A 21,621-nucleotide genomic window follows, 5' to 3' on the forward strand; every position below is an offset into this window, starting at 1 on the left:
CACTGTTAGTCTTTATTAGACCTCTTCCTCCAAGGCTTGTACTAAAGTCCAAAAGGCTTACACATTACTCAGAACAGGAGATAAATTCCCAGTCCAACAGTGTTGCTGACATTTTTATTATTCAAGTCCATAGACGTCCCTCTGCTATCCCCTTCCGCACCAGTGACGCAGAAGAGAATCTTCGCTGAAGCTGAAAATCTTAGTGCCACGCCCTGTTTGAAGTTTGGCCACTAGGGGGAGCCTTTCACTCCAACCCTCAGATGTGAGGTGAAAAATCTGTCCCCGTTCCTGCCGGTAGCCTGCAAAATCTCCTCTTTCTCCCGTTGCTCTCAAAGGTATTTCGCTTAATCTCTTTAGTGACATGAGAGATTAGGATTTGTTGGTAGGGGGAGCCAGAAGAAAGGAAAATATTGTACAGGAGATTATGTTTTTGCCTGTTTACAAAATACAAAGAAAGCCCGCTATCTTCGAACAACAAGGGAAGAGAAAATAGAAAAAAATTATCTTAATAACCCTGCCACATATTGTGAGGTCATCCCAAGAAGGCGTCTTGAGGAAAGTCTAGAGCTAAGAACAACTCTCTCTGAGTTGGAGAATTACTAATTAAACATTTTTTCTTTATTTTCTTATTTTCTAAGATTTATGAAGTATTTTTTTTATTGTGGTAAAATATACATAACATAAAATTTACCATTTTTTAGTATTTTTAGGTGTACAATTCAGTGGCATTAAGTACATTCACAGTGTTGCAGAACCATCAACACTGTTTCCAGAACTTTCCACCCAGACTCTCTGCCCATTGAATAATAACTCCCCATTCTCTCCTCCCTCCAGCCCCTAATAATCACTATTCTATTTTCTTTCTCTGTGAATTTGCCTATTCTAAGTATCTCGTATAAACGGAATCTACAACATTTGCCCTTTAGTATCTAGCTTATTAATGCAGCATGTATTAAAACAAAACCTTCAAATAGCTTTGGTAAGCATTATCCCTTATGAGCTGCATTGTTGGTAACTCAACCTATAATACATTAGATAAGTTAACAAGAAAGAAGAAAGCTCATTTCTCACGATAAAAATGCTACCTAGTGTGATTATAGGCATGTAATGTGAGTCACTGCTATTTCACTCAATTTTGTTATCAAAGCAAACTAATAGAAAGCTGCCAGTGTAATAGTGTTTCAGTTACGTTACTTCTGTCACCAGTTATAACTCCACAACTCAGTGGTTCAAAACAACGGCAACCATTTCTTTTGCTCATGAATCTGCCATACGGATAGGGCTCCATGCATTGTCACTGGGGGACGGAGGATGCACTTTGAAAATGGCTTATTCACATGGCTGTCAAGTTGGCGTCAGCTACTGGCTGGGAGTCAACTGGACTGTGGGCCGGAGGCCTCAGTTCTTGTTTACATGGACCTATCCACAGACTGCTTGAGTTTACTCAAGGACAATGGATCAAATGCAAGGGCTACTGTCCCAAGAAAACCAGGGAGAAGCTACACGGCCTTTTCAAAGCTATAATTATAAGGCCCGCAGTGTCACCTCTGCCACAGTCCATTGGTCAAGGCGGTCGCAAAGGCCCACCCAGGTTCCAGGGAAGAGGACATAGACCCCTCCACTCAGTGGAATGAGCATCAAGGCCACATTATAAAAGAACATACGGATTGGAGATATCATGGTAGCCATCTTTGGAAAATATAGTTTGTTGCAAAAATAATTATATTAACCCCTTTTATGCATACTTTCTTTTTTAAAATAACTTTAATAGATTTATTTATTTTTATTTATTTATTTTTGGCCGCGTTGGGTCTTCGTTGCTGGTCGCAGACTTTCTCTAGTTGTAATGAGCAGGGGCTACTCTTCCATGCGGTGCATGTACTTCTCATTGTTGCGGAGCATGGACTCTAGGCACACGGGCTTCAGTAGTTTGGCTCACGGGCTCTAGAGCCCAGGCTCAGCAGTCGTGACGCACGGGCTTTGTTGATCCGCGGCATGTGGGGTCTTCCTTGACCTGGGCTCAAACCCGTGTCCCCTGCATTGGCAGGCAGATTCTCAACCCAGGGAAGTCCCTATGCATACTTTCTATGAACAGCCTATACAGTTGTGTCATTCTTTTTCTCTATGTTTGTTCAGATAATCTTTATTTAATGTATTTTTAAGTCTGTTGACTTTAATAGTAAATCGTTAAAGGTTATATTTTGCATGTCTTTGTTTTGGTTTGTTTTCATTTCATTTTTCTAACTGGTTTGCAATGGAAAGGAAATAAAAAAGGAACCTGGACATTCAACACAATTTGAGAAGCACTGCTCTCAACTAAGAGTGAAAAGGGCAGTACTGCCTGATGGTTGCCAATCGGTCCTGCATAACGGGAATTCTCGGGACTCGGAAACAGCACTTGCTGTGGAAGGCAGCAGAGAACGTAATCCTCATCTGTAAAGAGTGGTAGTGTTATTTTCCCTCTGCCTCTTTAAATAACCTCTCATTAGGATAGTTTGTAGTATAGTTGTTTGCCTCTATAGTTAGACCTTACTTAGCCCCATATCTGCTTCCTTTGATAGGATCTGTTAATCCTTCACCATAAGCAACGATAAAATTTATATACTTCTTCCTACCCAACTCACCTGATCTGAGTCAATAATATATTTCTTAATGTTTACATTTATAGTGGTAAATATTTATACTTCTATTACTTGATTTGTCTATTTTAACCAGTATATTTGGAAGTCAGGTATAAATGAGGCAATTAGTAAAGTCACCCTACCTTCCACGTGTTTCCTCCTTCCCCTCCCAAAACATGTTTCTTTTATTATTTCTACATTTTTAAGGTGTATAACATTTATATACCATCTTTACCCTAGACCCTACATTTGTTTTAGTCTTCGTTCTACAGTTAAACATATTCATTTGCCAAATTCTCAAAAGACAGTCCTTTTACTATACTTTTCTCAGTCATCTTTTGACCAGTTGAAGTTCCTGCTATAAGCTGAATGTTTGTGTCTCCCAGACTCATGTGTTAAATCCTAAAGCCCAACATGATGGTATTTGAAGGTAGGGTCTTTGAGAGGTGATTTTGGCCTCATGAACGGGATAAGGGTCCTCACTGAAGACACCCTAGAGAGCTCCCTTCCCCCTTCCTCCAGGTGAGGACACGTGAAAAGACACATCTGTGAACCAGGAAGTGAGCTCTTATCAAGCACTCAATCTGCCAGTGCCTTGATCTTGGACTTGCCAACTTCTAGAAATGTGAGAAATAGATTTCTGTTGTTTATAAGCCACCCAGTCTATGGTATTCTGTTATAGCTGCCCAAACAGACTAAGATAATAGCCTTAATACTTTTCTCAAGAAGCACTCATGGGAAAAATATTTCCTTAATGATTCCATGTTCAACGGGTGAAATACAGATTAGCTGGATAGAAAACATTCCTTCCTTGAGGATCTTATAGATGTATCAGTGTTCTCTCATGTTCAGTGTCACTGTGGAGAAATCTGAAACTAGCCTGATTTCCTTTTTAAACAAATGACCTGATTTTTTTTTTTCCTGATTGACCAAAGTCTTCATTCTTTTAAATCCAATGTTTCTTTTCTATAGTTCTACATTTAAGTTCATGATCCCTTCTGTATTAGGGCTCTCCAGAGAAACAGAACAGATAGAAGATATGTATATATATGTACATGTATATAAAATATAAGAAGTTGGCTCCCGTGCTTATGGAGGCTGGCAAATCCCAAGATCTGCAGGGTGAGTTGGCAAGTTGGAGACCTAAGAAGAGCCAGTGTTTCAGCTCAAGTCCAAAGGCAAGAAAAATAGGCAATGTTCCAGTTCAAAGGTCATCAGACAGGAATAATGATCTCTTCCTTGGGGGAGAGTCAGCCTTTTGGTTCTATCTAGGCCTTCAACGGACTGGATGAGACCCACCCCCATTGGGGAGGGCCATCTGCTTTACTCAGTTTACTGATTTAAATGTTTGTCTCATTAAATACACTCTCCCAGAAGTTCCCAGGATAACTTTTGACCAAATATCTGGGCACCTGGTGGTCCAATCAAGCCAACACATAAAACTAACCATCACACCACCTGAGTTAATTTTTGCAGAAGGTGTAAAGTTGAGGTCGAGCTTCCTTTCTTTGTCGATGGATGTCCAATTTTCCCAGCACCATTCCTTTTTTTTTTTAACATCTTTATTGGAGTATAATTGCTTTACATTGTTGTGTTAGTTGCTGCTGTATAACAAAGTGAATCGGCTATACATATACATATATCCCCATATCCCCTCCCTCTTGCGTCTCCCTCCCACCCTCCCTATCGCACCCCTCTAGGTGGTCACAAAACACCGAGCTGATCTCCCTGCCAGCACTATTTCTTGAAAAGGCTACCTTTCCTCCATCAAACTGCTTTTGCACCTTTGTCACAAACCAGTTGGGTGTATTAGTGTGGCTTCCATTGACCTCTGTATATCCCCCTCTGTCAATACCACACTGTCTTTATTACTGTAGCTAAATAATAAGTCTTGAAGTCAGGTAGACTGATTCCTCCCACTTTTTTTTTATGCTTTAGCTATTCTAATTTCTTTGCCTTTTTATATAAACTTTAGAATAATCTTGTCTATAGCTACAAAAACAAATCTTGCTGGGATTTTGATAGGAAGTACATTGAGACAGTATATCAGTTTGGGGAGAACTGTCTTTTTCCAAATTTTTTTATGGTGATAAAATACACCTAACATGAAATTTACTACCAATCATTTTTAAGTGAACGGTTTGGTGGTATGAAGTATATTCATATTGTTGTGCAACCATCACCATCTTCATTTCCAGAATTCTTTTAATCTTGCACAACTGAAACTCTGTACCCACGAAACCGTGACTCTCCATGACCTCCTCCCCCAGCCCCTGGAAACCAGCATTCTGCTGTCTCTCTTTTCTTTTTCTTTTTAAAAAAATTTTAATCTCCCCTTTCCCCCACATCCAGACTTTGCTCTCTATTACTTTGAGTTTGGATTTTTTTTTCTTTTAAATTCCATGTATACGTGAGACCACGTAATATTGGTCTTTCTATGTCGCAAAGTTTCTGTGAAATGTTTTCATATATCACTTGGTGTAATGTCCTCCAGGTTCACTCATGTTATCACAACTGGCAGGATGTCCTTATTTTTTAAGACTGACTAATATTCCATTTTATACATTTACCGCATTTTCTTTAACCATTCATTCATCAGTGGACATTTAGGTGGTTCTAAAACCTGTTGGTGAAGTCCCAACACAGACTACAGTTCTACAGTTCGGGTGAGAGGTGCTGGGGCTACAGAGGTTGACAGAATTAAGGTGAAAGGTTGGATGAAAATTGGAATGTTGGGGCAGACTCTGTGTGAAGTGGTTGTGTCTCCTTTACGTGAATGTACTCTGGGGATGGATTTTGTGTCTGATTGGGGAAAGCTCACCCTACCTCGCACTGTAAATCAGAAGGCAGGTGATTCTGCCCTTCAATATTGATTGACCAGGCTAAATGGGAACCAATAACATTGCTTGCGCCCACACAGGCTGTTAATTGTAAACAGTATGGGAAGGAATTCCCTGGCGGTCCAGTGTTTAGGACTCCGTGCTTCTACGACCGGTGGCCCAGGTTCGATCCCTGGTCTGGGAACTAAGATTCTACAAGCCTCGTGGGGCAACCCCCCTCAAAAAAAAAAAAAAAAAAACAACCAGTATGGGATACCTGGTTGACAAAACATGTTATAAGACCAGTGTCTAGTTGGTTTATTTGAATTTTGGAGGTGCATATATTTCCTCATCTGGAAATATTGCTAGATCTTCTCCATAAAACCATTTGAAAGAAATCCTGGAATCTTTCCTCAGACTGGGGCTTATGGCAAAAGGCTGTGAGCGTCACCTGTCAATGGCTGCTGAGCTTTTAGACCCGAGAATTGCCATTTAAGGGGCAATTACTAGCTTGCTATTGGACATTAATGGAAACTGCCCCAATGACTGAAGTACATAAAATCATCTTGAAACCTGAAATACACATGTTGTCTTGGGTGATGTTAAAGAAGCACTCTAATGGAGAAGACAGTGCGCAGAAGGGTTCCATTAGAAAACCGAACCGGTTTCGCAGGCACACGGCCCAGGGAAATGCAGAGAGGTGCACATGTGTTCACAAGCAGGTAGACTCTTTTGCCCTAGGACCGACTTTGGAACCACTTGAGGAATTGCTGAACCTGTAGTTACCTGGGCAGTGCCATCTGAGTAGCTCTCTATTGACCAAAAAGGAGCTGTTTTGTTTATGGATGGCAGTTTCGAGGTGAGCAGACAGCATCGCGTTGGAAAGGCTACAACTCTGATTGGAAAAGATGAAAACATCAGCTTGGTGGGCTGAGTTACCTGCTGTGAGTCCCTAGATTTGGGTTTTCAAACCAACTCATAGGCAGCGGCTAACGTCCTGTCCATGTGGCTGGGTAGAAGGGCAACAGAAAACTGGCCCATTAAGGAGATGCCTATAGGGGGCACGGCCCTGGGGAAATCACTATGGGAGTTTAAGGGGTATGTTAAAGTACAGCATGTCACTGTTCATTAGAAGAACCTCCTTCTAGGATCAGAAGGTGATTGGAACCAGCAAGTGGATATCCTGGTGTGCCCACTTGAGGTGGCCACCTGAGTACCTGAAAAGAGTGGGTATGGGGGGGCTGCAGCTCAAAGATGGGCTGAATCTAGACATTGTCCTCGTGTACCCTCTGGGGCACAAAATGCCAAGAACTTTTTTTTTAATCTGCCAACAAGAATGGCAGGGGCTGCAGATGGCTATGGGGCAGGTTCCCCAGGGGGGAAGGCTCAACACAGAGCTGGTGTTTGGACTGATGCTGGTAGCCCTGGAAGGCTACAGACGGGTCTTGACAGGGATAGACATACTCTCGACTGGGCTTTGCATGCCCAGAGGTAGACGCAAATGCTCAAAATACTATGAAAGGACTGGACCAGAAGATATTGCATGAATTTGGACTTCCAAGTTACATTTCTTCAGATCAAAGAACACACTTTATACTAAACCCATAGTGTCCAATAAAATAAAATAAATTAAAAAAAATTTTTAATGGAAAAAAAAGTAAAAATAAGCCCATAGTGTCCAACGATGGGCAAGGAGCTATCACATCAGATGGATGTACCAGGTTGCGCACCATCCTCAGAGTAAAGGTCTAATAGAGAATTGGAACAGGCAATTGAAACGTTTGCAGTCTCAAATGGGGCCGGAGGGGCAGATTTACATGCCTTCATGAGTGTGTGCTGACACTTACCATAAGGAAAACCAAGAACGCGTCCCCAGTAGGTAGATTTCTCCACTTTTCTGGGGGTTCCAGAGGCGAAGGGGTGGGGGAGAATGCTGCTATGCCTCTGCAGTTCTTTCCGTGGAAACAAGATGGTGGTACGACTACACTTTTCTCTTTTTTCTCCACATTGCCTCAACTTTCTTATTTTTGTGCCTGATGCAGTGGTCCCAAGCACCAAGGCTCCAGCTGTGGATGCTGGAATCAGGGATGATCCCCAAGCAAGAAACTGTAACTATACTTTTAAACCTTTACACCAGAATTCCTAAGAGACTGATGAGTGATTATGCCTTCACTCTACCTGACACAGTTGGGATTGATCATGAATGCAGCTGTATTGCCTAGTGGTTGGCAAAGCCCACTCGCTGTGTGCCTGTGTCACCCTGCCCTATATGATGGGTAGGAGTGGACTGAGAGGAGGATTTTGCTGGACTAGTGTTCGTGCCAGCAGTCCGGAACAGCAGAGTGCTAGGCTGAACGTAATATCCTTTCCAATGGGGAAAAGTTTGAGTAAAAGTAAATCACAAATAGAAGGAGAATTGGTAGGCAAGGGGAGAGGAATGAATAAACAGATGATGTGACAAGGAAAATCCAATGCTACATAAATGCCTTGAGCAAGAGACGATACAGTCTCTGAAGAGAGCTCAGTTAGAAGATGTCTGGATGCGTGAAGATCACTCCTGTTTTGGGAAAACGCATAGAGTCGGATGGAAACTTGCAAACCTGAGTAGCATTGCTTTGGGAGGCATTTTGATTGAACGATATGCTAAGCTTGACCAGTTGTTGATGACTGAGTGAAACTCTAGCAAATGTGCTGCTATCTTTTGACTCTTATTTTTCAGGTTCTGTTTACTACTCACACCTCGATATGATGTAACACTGGCATCGTCTTAGCAGCAAGATCGCAGTACTGATACTGATGGTCAAATCTGTTGGGAAATTGAATTAAGAACCTCCTACTCCACACTGCCTCCTTCAAATGTTAGGCATATATTTGTTTTGTTGTAGAAGAGCTTTGGATGGATGGCCTTGCCCCAGGAGAAGGTCTGGCCTTTCCCGTTGGCTTCTTGGAGGTATTCTATCTCAGACCTGATAGAAGTGTCCTTGTTTAGATGAGGGCTGGCCAAACTGGATTTTAGGGTGGTCATGCCAGAAAGACCAGTCACGTGATTTAGGTGGAAGTCTCCTGTCATGCATTATCAGCTGACCTGGACTCTGCCTTTAGCCACATGGGCAATCAATCAATCATGCCTAATAATGAAGCCCCAGTATAAACTCTGAATGCCAGAGGAGCTGCCCTGGTTGACAACACTCCATGGATACTGCCACACTCCAGTGCTGGGAGGGTCACATCTGGAGCTCTCCAGACTTTGCCCTGTGCACTTCGTCCCTTGGCTGACATTCGTAAACCATAACCATGAGTAAAACAGACCTCAGTGAGCTCTCTGAGTCTTTCTAGCAAATTATCAAACCTGAGGGTGGCTTGGGAGACCCTCCTCCAAACTTGCAATTGATGTCAGAAGTCTTGGGGACTGTACCCTCAAATCTTGCAATCAGGCTAATTCTGGGCAATAAGTTAAGAAAGAAGGAAAACTCAGATTAATTCCTTTGTTCCCGAGGGCCTTAGGATTTCTAAAAATAACTTCAAAAAGGAAAAGCAAGCAAACAAAAATACGTGCCTTATGCAAACCAAAACCATAATGAAATGTCACTTTACACCCAGTAGGGAGGCTATAATTAAAAAGACAAATGATAGCAACTGTTGGTAGGGATGTGGAGAAACTGGAACCCTTATATACGGTTGGTGGGGACCGTAAAATTGTGCAGCTGCTTTGTTAAAGTCTGGCAGTTCTGGTTAAACAGTTACTAGAAGATCCAGCAATTCCACTCCTAGGTATATACTCAAGAGAAATGAAAAACTTATACATGAATGTTTATGCTCACAGCAGCATTATTCATAGTAGCTAAAAAGTGGAAACAGGGCTTCCCTGGTGGCGCAGTGGTTGAGAGTCCGCCTGCCGATGCAGGGGACACGGGTTCATGACCCGGTCCGGGAAGATCCCACATGCCGCGGAGCGGCTAGGCCCGTGAGCCATGGCCGCTGAGCCTGCGCGTCCGGAGCCTGTGCTCCGCGACTGGAGAGGCCACAACAGTGAGAGGCCCGCGCACCGCAAAAAAAAAAAAAAAAAAAAAAAAAAAAGTGGAAACAACCTAGAGGTCCACCAATTGATGAGTGAATAAATGAAATGTGGTGTGTCCACAGAATGGAATATAATTTGGTCATAAAAAGCATGAAGTACTGATACATTGTACCTCATGATGAACCTTGAAAACATTATGCTAAGTGCAAGAAACCAGACACAAAAGGCTACACATTCTATAATTCCATTTATATGAAATATGCAGGATACGCAAATCTACAGAGACAGATTAGTGAGTGATTAGCTAGGGCCGGGCCAGGATGGGGAGGAACTGGGGAGTGACTGTGAACGGGTAAGGATTTGTGTGCGCCTTTGGGGGTGTAACTAAATGTTCCAAAATTGACAGTGGTGACAGTTGCACAACCCTGACTATACCAAAACCCATTACCTATGCACTTTAAACGGGCGAATTGTCTGGTGTGCAAATTAGATCTCAAAAAGCTTTTTATCTTTTTTAAACCCTGCCTTGGTAAAGGAGATGAACTCTGAGCTCAACGAAACTGAATGATCTGGGCGATTTTTAAAACTCCATGTTAAGGCTTTCCCGGTCCTCTGCAAAGCGAAAGTGGGCTGTTACCATTTTCTAAGTACGCCAAGAAAATACGAAATGGAGCCCGGGAATTCAGAGCTCGATCCCCTGCCTTCCATACACTAACGAGGTGACGAGATCCCGGAACCGGGGCTTAGAAGGCTCCGACCCGCCTCCTCCGGCCTCGGGCGGACGGCACCCGGAGCCACGGCGCGGAGCGGCCCGGCCCCGGGAGCGCGGCTCGGGAAGGCCCGGCACCCGCTCTCCGCGGTCCTAAGCAGCACCCTCGCCACCAGCCGCGAGCGTCACCCAGGGGCGCGCCGGGGGGCGCCACCCGGGCCCCGTCCGCTGCGCGCTCGAGGCAGCCCATCTCGCCGGCGGAGGGTGCGGGACCCCATCCCGACGCTGGGAGCTCGGGGACCCCAAAGGACCGTCCGCTCAATCGGGCGGCAGCCGCGACGCTCTAGCCACTGGAAGCCCCACCCCCCGCGGTCGCGCCCTTCGCAGGCTCCGCCTCTTCCCCTCCGGCCGCCGCCCCGCCCCGCGCCGCGAACCCAAACACCGGGCTCGCACTGCGCGCGGCCGCGCGTGATCGCCGGCGCAGCCGAGCCCTGTGCGCCTGTGCCTGCGCCGCCCGCCGCAGGCCCCGGCCTCGGCCGAGCGATGCTGCTGCTGGCGGCCGCCTTCCTCGTGGCGTTCGTGCTGCTGCTCTACATGGTGTCTCCGCTCATCAGCCCCAAGCCCCTCGCCCTGCCCGGGGCGCATGTGGTGGTGAGTGGCCTCCTGTTGCTGCGCCGCCGCCTCCCGGCCCGCTCGGTCGCCCCGAACCCCGGCGCGCCGGTCCGCGACTCAGGCCGGGCCGCCGACGTCCACTTCTCCAAATGGAGGGTCACTTGCCGCCCTCCGCCCCTGCACTGTCTGTTCGGAGGGCCTCGGGGACCCGCCCTCCACTGCCTCTGGCTCCTCCTGGGGCCGGAGAGCGGGGCGGCGCGGGCAGCGCCAGCGAGCTGGGTTCCCGCACTGCAGGGGCTCGGGAGGCTCTCGTTAATCCCCGGGGCATCCCTGGGATCTGGATATTTTTGTCCTCGGGTTTCCCGATGAGTCAACTGAAGAACAGAGAGGCTGAGAAACTTTGCCAAGGACACCGCGGTCGGTGGCGACGCCGGGCAAGGCGCGCGGTCCCGGCGGGGTCGCAAGGAGGCGGGCAGCGGGGAACCGGGTCCCAGCCTCCAGGACCCGCCGAGGCAGCTGGGAACTGGAAGATGGCCTGTGCGAGTGACAGTTGCCAAAGGAATACAGGAAGTGACTCACCTGGCGGGGGGACGGGATTGCTCTAAACCCGGTGGGCTGGCAGTCCTGGCTAGCGGTGTTGAGTCGCTTCTGTACAGTCTACACTGCCTGTCTCTTGTGAGCTCAGCCTGGGGTCGACTGACTGCTGTCCCAGTGCAATCCTCTGCCGTCGTCTTGGAGTCAGAGGGATGAGCGGAACGACCTGGCTAGTTAGTGCTTTAGGAATGAAGGGGATGTGGATGGATTTGGTTTGTTTCTTACCAGAAGCTCATGTCTTCAAGGATCCCTTTTCTGCAGGTGGGGCACCTTTCTTAAACAGAGGGAATGCCTTCTTACCTGCGCCCAGCACGTCACATTTTGCTGTGGCTTTCTGGTCCGTTTTCTTACTTGATTTTCTCACAACCCCGGGGACATTGAGGCGGGAGGTTATGAATAAGCAAAATTTGTTACTAAGCTGGCAGTGCAAATCCTCCTGGTGCCAGAGGTGACATATGGGTGTCTCCGCTAAAATCCGAGCCTCTTCACTGAACTGGGATGGGATGGAATGGTCATTGCTTTTAGTGTGCTTTAAATCGGCACAGAGTTTGTGAATGGGAACATATGTTTTCTTTAATTTCTCTCACAAAACTATTAGTGCTTTTCCAAATCCTGCTATTTCTGATGTGGAAGATAGAGGAGGAGGTGAGTGTAAATTCATTACAGAGGGAGAGAAGAGCAAAATTTTACAGTCATGCTAAAGTCTGAAAGCGTCACATCTGCAAGAAGACTTCTGCCTCAAAAGCGTGGCTTTAAAAGTTGGAATTTTCAGAAGTGGTGTTTGCAGAGCATAACTTGTAAAAATGTAAAGTCAAAGCAGTAATGAAAAATTTCATTCAGTGTTTACAAGGGACTTTCAGTTGATGTTGACTCTGGTCCTACCAGCCCCATCATGCTTCTGCAGGCTGTAGATAAGATAATAAACACATCTCCTGGGGTAGATCCCGAAGAATTTCTTATTTTCACCATCCCGTTTTAATATGCCACTATAAATAATGTGAGGATGACATGAATAATACACATGATGTCACCATCTGTCTTCTTTTTTAATGTCATAAAAAGAGTGAAAGTGTAATTTTTTTTCTTGAGATTTGTTACGACTAGACCCAGTCGTGTTAGAAAAGGGGCCAATGTTTAGAATGTCTTGCTGATGGGGAAGCATGAGCAGGCTTAGGTCATAACTTGTTTTGTTTTTAGAGCAATTCTGATAAACTAGTGTTATCTCTCTAATTACAGTGGTAAACCTATTCAGCAAGTCTTACACAGTATATACTTATTTAAATCAGCTGTTTTTTTGTTTTTTTTTTAAAAAAGCTGTTTAACTGACTTGGTGAGAACTAGAAAATCAAGTCCTCCCTTTTGGAGAGATGGGTGGGAGCAGCTGTCCTTTCAGCAAAGCACCCCTTCTCTTGCCCTCAGTAAGAGGTATATGGTGCAAATAAAGAGATAGTAACATTTAAAACAATATTTGCAATGAACAGTAAGAGGGAGTAACAAAGAAAGGAATTAAACTGTTATCTTTAGGGTCTCACATCTCAATTTACCAATGGCCGGGCAACTCAATACATATTTACCATTTTTCTCAGCCATTAGGAAAATCTCTTATGTTTTCTTATACCAATCAAGAGTAACATAGTCTAGATGGACTTATGTATATTCTTAGATACCTTTTATGAATTAGCTGGCTTGGCCTAGAAGGTCAGTTTCCCATGAACCTTGACCCAAAAGTTGAAGTCTTATTCTTGTTTTTATGGACAAATCTTATAAGGTTACCCCTGTCCTTGGCTGTGCAGTAATTTTACATAGCTTGCTTACCTATTACGGTCTAGAAAAAACGCCAGCAATAATTGGAATATCTACATGGCCCTTTAGAGCATATAAATTTTCTCAATAACCTCATCACTTCAGCTTCTATCAATTCACTGAATAACAAATAGTGAAATTTTACTTACAAGGTTTTTGTGGCATTATATTTTTTTCAGGGAAATGGCATCGTACACCATTTTGCAAATTAATGTAGACAAGTATTTAGCAACTGCTTATGCAAAGTGCTGTGCTAGGAATGAGGGCGATAACTTGGACTTGGTGCTTGTTGTCGGGGAACTTAGAGTCTGCTAAGGGAGCTAAGGCAGGTAGAGAAGTAACTGCATGAAGTAGAAAGTGACAGGCAAAGGACAGGACAGAGGGACAGAGTCCGGAAAAAATTCTTGGAGGAGGAGACATTGGAACTGGCCTCTGCGAGTTAGGTAGGATTTGGAAATGCAGCTGTGTGGGAGATGTTGAGTGGAGGGACCTCTAGGCAGCAGGAACAACATCATGAAACAGCTAAGGACATTTTTAGGGACCTTGCTAATTGCTATGGAATTGGAATATCTGGTGAAAATTCATAAGCCAAAACTACCCATGAAATATTTCAATAGCAAGGAGGTCCTCAGAGGCAACTGTTAGCTGGGGCAGCAGGTATATTTTTACAGTAACCGGTAGATAATTGGTTAATTTTCCCAAAGAAATCCCTTCATTAGTGAGAAGTTGAGGCTCAAGAGAAAGTAGGGGCGTCCCATGGACATAGGTACATTGTGTAGGAGGATGTCATGATGATTTTAAAATCGTGAGATCGATTGGTCAGAGATATTCTTTACAGCATGATTTATATCTAACAGTAAAATATTCGAAATAATCTAAATGTCTAACAATAGGGAAATAGTTAAATATTTTTTGATACGGCTGTTTAATGCAATATTGTAAAGCCTTTTAGTTTTTTAAACTCAGACATTACAAAATAATGTTTTTTAGAGTAGGATGCAGAAGCGTGTAAGGACAGATGCCTCTCTGACACTTGCTTTCCCCCCTCACCTGACAACTCCAGGCCCCCCACTCCCCTGGCCCATGTTATAAGATGTGTATAGGGAAAATGACTAGAAAGGTAATGTTACATTCGTATTATTAAATAAAATATATATTGAGTCCTTCCTGTATGCCAGGCACTGTACTAAGCGCTGGGGATACAGTGGGGAGCCAAGATAGAGTTGGTATTTTTATGGAGTTTATGGGGTGGTAATGGAAGAGATGGTTGTGAATCAAATAACCACACAAGTAAATGCATGGCTGTTTGGTTATGGAGTGATGTAAAGCAAAGAAAAAAGAGGATGCAATGCTGCAAAGTGGGTTGCGGTGGGGTAGAGGGCAGTCCATGAAGGCTTTCCTGAGGTAGTGAGGTAGAGCTGAGATTTAATGGGTGAATCGATGCCAGTTAGATGAAAAGAGGGGAGGAGAGCATTCCTGGAAGGGAAAATAGAATGTGCAAAGGCCCTGTGGTTGGAGAGAGCATAGAACCAAAAGACAGCCAGTATGGCTGAGCTATAGATGGTGAGGGTTAGACTAGTGCAAGAAGAAAAGCTTTACTTTTCGGTATTTCCATGTGATCATGTATTACTTTATAATAAGCAGTCATTTAAAATATCATAAGTATATGCAAGTGATTATTCTTTTCATCTCCTGTAGAGCTGGTCATGCATAGGAGATGTGTAGTAAAGAAATGGTTCATTTGGGTTTGGACTCAAAGGCAGACTAGTGTTTTTTGTTTTTACTTTTTAATTTATTTTATTGAAGTATAGTTGACTTGCGATGTTAATTTCTGCTGTACAGCAAAATTTTTCATATTTTTTTCCATTACGGTTTATCACAGAATATTGAATATAGCTCCCTGTGCCATACAGTAGGGCCTTCTTGTTTATTCATTCTGTATATACTAGTTTGACCTGCTAATCCCAAACTCCCAATCCATTCCTCCCCCACCCCCCTCCCCCTTGGCAACCACAGGTCTGTTCTCTGTGTTTGTGAGTCTGTTTCTGTTTCATAGATAAGTTCATTTGTGTCATATTTTACATTCCACGTATAGCGATATCATAGGATGTTTGTCTTTCTCTGTCTGGCTTACTTCACTCTGTATGATAATCTCTGCGTCCCTCCATGTTGCTGCAAATGGCATTCTTTCTTTTTCATGGCCGAGTAGTATTCCATTGTATATACATACCACATCTTCATCCATTCATGGATGTTTAGGTTGTTTCCATGTCTTGGCTATTGTAAATAGTGCTGCTGTGAACATAGGGGTGCATGTGTCTTTTCGAATTATCAGACTAATGTACTGTTTATTAGCTAGATGTACAGGGCATTTCCCCCTCTCATCCCCCCCCCCCCCCGCCACAGTGAACTCAGAAAAATGTCATAGGTGTGCAATTGATAGCTCAGTACTGGAAACAACGCAGGCCCGGCTGACAGTGTAATCTTTCCACGTCTGCACTTAAACTCCATTCATTAGGTCTGGGATGAAGATGCTACAATAGCTGAAGATTTAGTTCCTGTAGGTTGGGTTTTAGAGCCCATCATAGTTATTTTAAATAAACTTCCCACAGAAGGGAAATTTCAAGTGCTAAGATTTCTTAATTTCTGCTTTTAGGTTACAGGAGGCTCCAGTGGCATCGGAAAGTGCATTGCTATCGAGTGCTATAAACAAGGAGCTTTTATAACTCTGGTTGCACGAAATGAGGTAAGTCTTCTAGGTTCATTACTATTCACCTACTAATTCATCGTTACATTAGTCACAGAGGCTATGCGACCGTCACAGTGTTCACACCTGTGGGGAAATCGCTCACGTCTGTGGTTGGAGGTGTGATTCCTGAACCACTGGTTATTTCTTGTATTTGGGACAAAGACTTCTTGGCTGAAGTCAGGTTAGTTCCACAGATGTTTTTTCAGTGCCAGCAACTCTTAGGCAACATCATGGACACTGCAGATCTAGGAGCGGCCAAAACCTAGTTAAGCACACACCTGGCCACAGGAAGCGCGGGGCCCGCCACCTCCCCGGAGGTGCCGACAGCAGCCATCGTGGGGCTCGTTCCTAAGTCCTGAAGGATGACGTGTAGGTGTTTCTCTATAATTTGCTTATGACATGAGCTCCATCTCTAGTGAAACCCAGACCCTGCAGGGGAATCTCACTCTTCCCCAGCAGTTTAGCAAAACATGTGTCTTTCTGTACCGAGTCAACACAAGGTCTGTTTTTCTTTCTTTCTTTTTGTTTTTCAAGTGTCTGTTATTCTTGCCAGAGCCCAGAGCAGTGACACTGTATTCCCACGAGCAGTCATGGCGTCCCCTTGCTCTATGCGCGGGGGAAGGACCACGGCTGTCCTGCCCAGTGCTGTTGTTCTGTGCTTGGCCTAATTGCTTGGGTCACAGTGGGTGCTCCAGACATCTTTGTTGGATGAAGAAATGAAGGGAGGGATGACGGAGAGAGTGGGTGCTCCAGGGCGGCATCGTTGATTGGGGGATTTGGCTTCACCTGTGAATAAGGAGGGCGGTAGTGTGGTGGCTGCCAGGTAGGGGTGCACAGCTGAAAGGGGCCCAGTGAGGAAGGCAGGTCACGGGGGGCCCGGGGGAGATGCGTAAATAATGACCCAGAATTAGGCTCGGGCGTCCATCATTTCTTTTAAAAATGAAGAAAGGCAGAATTAGCTACCTTTTATTTATCCCCTGACCCCTCCAACAACGCATCTGCTTTGGCGTTGAAGCCACCTTCCATGACTGAAAGCACAACTGTGAGAAAATGGCATTTTGTGAGATTTAAACAATGCTGATATCTGACAAAAGGCAGATGAAAAACGAGGCAGGGAGGCCAGCGTTTCAGGTGCTCAGAAGCTCTTTCTGTGGTCCTGGCATTGCTGGAGGTGAATGAGCCTTCTGGCACTGATAAAGTCTTTATTTTCTAGTGTAATTTTCTATTCTGATTTTGGCAAAGTCAGGTGGTGCACATCTTCATTAATAGAATAATATAATTTTATTATAGGCACATTCTTGTTTAGAAAACCCACGTGTCTTTCGGAAGGATTCCCCCCCTTTTGTTCTTCTCTGCTATCATGATGTATTTAAATTTCAGCTTTTATAGCAAATTAAGGCACTGTAAACCGATCTCTGTCTTCTTGAAAATGACTAAAACAAGCAGAATTGAGACCTTGGAAGAATTACACAATTACGTGGGTTAGCTTTGCTTGTCCTCAGAGTATCTTTGAAAGTATCCAGGCATAGGTTTACCTAGTCCGTCTAAAAACTGATTTTGACTATATTTGCTTTTCCGTAGAGGAGGAAAACGTTGGACGATCTCGTAGGAAAGCATCCTTGACATGGAATCACATGTACCCTTAAGTTTGGGAAGCACTGCATATCAGCGTGGTTGTTCTTGTTTCATATCTAAGTAACGTCAAATTAAAACATTTATTAGAATTGATAGGGTGACCCTTAGCAATTCATACTGATAATAGGAATTTTGAGGTTCATTAATTTTTATTATTATCTTTCTCTGCAGTGAATTTTAAAACTTGCTTTCACTTAGCCATAGCTTAGCATACTTTGCAGCTGTGTGTCCACCATAGCTCTGCAATATGGGTGCTGTCCTGCGTGTTTTTTGGCATTTAATAAATCCTTGTACAACTAATTGCTTTTTCTCTCCTTTTAAACAAACAAGTGGACAAATAGACAATCAGTAGAACTAATTGTTCTCTGTTACTTTCAGGACAAACTGTTGCAGGCAAAGAAAGAAATCGAAAAACACTCTATTAATGATAAACAGGTAAAAATCACTGCCCTCATGACGCATTTTCTATACTAATCAACACAGGTGTGCAGAGGAAGAGAAGAGGTACTTCAACTGTGAATAGTTCATTGAAAGCACGTAAGCTTTTCCTAATTAACATACATATTAGGCTGTCTTTAAAAAGATGAAATTATTTGAATTGTCTAGGATTTCATGTTGTTACCAAAAACAATGTATAGACTCTAACACACATACACACACAAATGATCAAATAACAGAATGCTTTCCTAGAAACTGATTTCATTTCAATTATTTATTCAAATTAACTTAAGGGGAAGGAGGTATTAAATTTTTTTTTTGGTTGTGGAATTTTTTGGTGAATAAAATGGTATGTATATATATACAATATGTATTTTAGTATAAAACATAATAATAAATTGATAACCACACACTCATCACCAGCTTAAGAAATGGCATTTACCAGGGCCCCTGAAGGCTCCTCTGTTCCCCCCATCCGCCTCATCTTCCCGTCTCATTCCTAGAGGCAACCCCCAACTTGATTTTTGTGTTACTTCTTCCATTGCTCTTTAAAAATCATTTGTCCATACATGCATGTGACACTGAGAAGAGTGTTGTTTACTTCGGCTTCTTTTTGAACTTTATGGCATCATTCTTATTTTGATAGCTTTATTGTGATATAATTCACATACCATAAAGTTCACTGATTTAAGGTGTACAATTCGGTGGTTTTTAGCTTATCCACAAAGTTGCACAGTTATCACCAGAATCAATTGTAGAATACTTTCATCATCCCCTAAAGGAAGCGCATATTCATTAACAGTCACTCCTTGTTCTCTCCCAACCCCCTCCTAGCCCTAGGCAATCACTAACCTACTTTCTCTCTCTAGGTTTATATAACATCATTCTTTGTGTACTCTCATGCAACTTTATTTCTTCACCTGATACTATTGTTCAAATTCCTCTCTGTTGCTGCATAAAGTAGTAGTTCATTCTTTTTTTTTTCCTGCTGTCTAGTGTTTTCTTGTATGTATAGACAACCTTCCATTCATCAGTTCTACTGTTGGGTGGATACTTAGGTTGTTTCCAGTTTTTTTGTTAGTTTGCTTTGTTTCTTGCTATTACTAAAGTGTATCCCTTTGTGCACTTGTGCAAGAATGGAATATACCTAGAAATGGAATTGCTGAGTTGAGCGTATGCATCACCAAAGTGTTTGCACTCTCACCAGTAGTGGTCGTTGACTCTTTGCCAACACTTGGTATTGGCAGACTTTCTAATTTTTGCCTTTCTGATGAGTTTTAAGTGGTGTTTCACTGTAGTTTTAATTGCCTCTTTTCTTTCCACGAGAATATATTAGAGAACTTTGCATGTCAATATAAATGAGTCGGCCTCATCTTTTGAAACTGCTGTGGCATAATATTGAGTACCCCAGAGTTTATTTAATCTGTTGCCTCTTGTTGGCTATTTGTATTTTGTTTTCTTTTGCATTCTATGCTGCACATAAAAATCCTCGTCCACCTCTCTTTGTGCACCTATGTGAGTTTTTCTCTAGTACCGTGGCCTCTGCCTGTATCTCCTCTGAAGCCCACAAACATTAGAAAGCTGCCAGCTCAGCAAATCTCCCCAGTTTTCTGTTTTTTTAAATATCCCTGTAACTTCTGATAGAGAATGAAACATCGTCCAGAGCCACAGATCTGAAATGTCCTGGCTGAAGGCCAGTCACGCCTGCTGCTAGCGCCCTCTCTGCTCTGGCTTCTTCCTCATTATCCCCACTCCTTCATCTATCAGGAGGCTTCAGGTCATGTGGAAAGTTCTTGACTTGCACAGCAAGGAAGGCAAAGATCATCGGGCTGGGCTGGGCAAGTGGGAGCCTGATCCTGCCGCTGGGCCCAGAGCCGGCTTGTTACTCCTCTTAGCAAAAGCAGTGCCCTGGGGGCATTCTTTTTCCTGGGAGTTTGTAAACATTTTTTTTGAAATGTTACTGACCTGTGGGATAGGTTTTATTCACAGTAAGTGATCTAATACCACATGAAAAGGCATGTTTAAAATTAATTGTATGATTCCTACTCTCTTTTTTAAAACATGTCTTCTGTATGATGATGGGATAAAATTCAAGGACAAGCCCACTAGTCTGGAATATTCCAGGTTACGTTTGCGAAGGGGCTTGTTTCCTTTTCATAGGAATTTAGGCCATTAGGATGGGGTTCCTTCTTGCATTAAATACAACTTCCTGCCTGATGTTATCAGTCCTAAGGCAACGGGGCTCTTTTTATCCAGCCCTTTGGCCTCACTTCTCACATTGTGGCTTCTTAGAGCTGGAAGGGATCTTGCTCGTCACTAGCCTGTGACGCTGTTACTGTACAGATGAGACCACTGCAAACGTCTTGGGTTCCGCTCAGCTGGTGAATGAAGGGACAGGATTGGAACCCCGGCTTCCCCAGTGCCGTGCCTGTTCTTCCCACCACAACACACGGCCTTGGACTTGCAGCTGCACCTGGGTGCATATCGTGGGTGTGTGCACCCTTCCGTACACACACGCTCTGTCTTCCACTTTGCTTGGCGGCCAGTCTCAACAGGGAGGAAACCATGGAAAGGCTGAGAAACTGCAAACACCCTTCTGCTTCTCTCAGTGACCTCCCTGGGAACATAGAACATTTCCTACGTCAGAGGCCTAAGCTCTGATTTGAAAACATTGTCTGAAAAGGAAAGTTAAAACGGTAGCTTGGGCTTCCCTGGTGGCGCAGTGGTTGAGAGTCTGCCTGCCGATGCAGGGGACACGGGTTCGTGCCCCGGTCCAGGAAGATCCCATGTACCGTGGAGCGGCTGGGCCCGTGAGCCATGGCCGCTGGGCCTGCGCGTCCGGAGCCTGTGCTCCGCAACGGGAGAGGCCACAACAGTGAGAGGCCCGTGCACCGCAAAAAAAAAAAAAAAAAAAACCAAAAGAAAACAGTAGCTCACTGTCCCCATTAGTGTTCTTAATTTCTATTTCATAAATTTCTATCAAAGTAAGCACCGAGGGACTCCCCTGGTGGTCCAGTGGCTGAGACTCCACACTCCCAATGCAGGGGGCCTGGGTTCAGTCCCTGGTGAGGGAACTACATCCCACATGCATGCCGTGACTAAAAAAGATCCCGCATGCCGCAACTAAGACCCAGCGCAGCCAAATAAATAAATAGATAGATAAATAAATACATACATTCCCCAAACAAAGTAAGCACCGAGATACATGCTTTTCCCCCCTTTTCCCCTCCCTCCCTCCCTTCCTTTTCAAAGACTAAATGGCTGAGCTCTTCCCACCATCCCTCTGTGCTGTGCATCCCTAAACATGGCCAGGTTTGTACTAGGTGGGCTTGGCCTCAGCTTGGTGACCCCTCATCTAGAAAATCTGTAAATGGCAGTTCAGTCCAGAGTCAGGGACCTCAAGCAAATCTCAGAGTGAACCAAATGTGACTTGGTTTCCCCCCGGCTCCCACAGGCCCAGATCTGCCCTTGGCTTAGTGAGATGATTCCACCAGCTTAGCCTCCCAGCCCAGCTGGACTAAGGAGGCTTCTGGAAGTAGATCCTGTTGACTTATCTCTTTATTCCACCTACTGGTATTGAATCCCAAGAGGGCAGTGATGGCTCTGATACTGCTCCAAGAGGA

General features: G+C 44.1%; 1 protein-coding gene across 1 annotated transcript in view; it reads left to right on the top strand.

The window, feature by feature from the left end:
* The first annotated feature begins 10,197 nt into the window (after positions 1-10,197).
* Positions 10,198-21,621, top strand: part of KDSR (3-ketodihydrosphingosine reductase) — a 39,753-nt gene continuing 28,329 nt past the window's right edge. The window contains exons 1-3 of the mRNA XM_079941715.1: positions 10,198-10,818; positions 15,833-15,922; positions 17,939-17,995. Coding sequence (XP_079797841.1) covers positions 10,711-10,818; positions 15,833-15,922; positions 17,939-17,995 — 255 coding nt within the window. The 5' untranslated portion in view covers positions 10,198-10,710. The remainder of the gene's footprint in view (positions 10,819-15,832; positions 15,923-17,938; positions 17,996-21,621) is intronic.

The sequence above is a fragment of the Stenella coeruleoalba genome (assembly GCF_951394435.1).
Source record: "Stenella coeruleoalba genome assembly, chromosome: 14".
Lineage (NCBI taxonomy): Eukaryota > Metazoa > Chordata > Mammalia > Artiodactyla > Delphinidae > Stenella > Stenella coeruleoalba.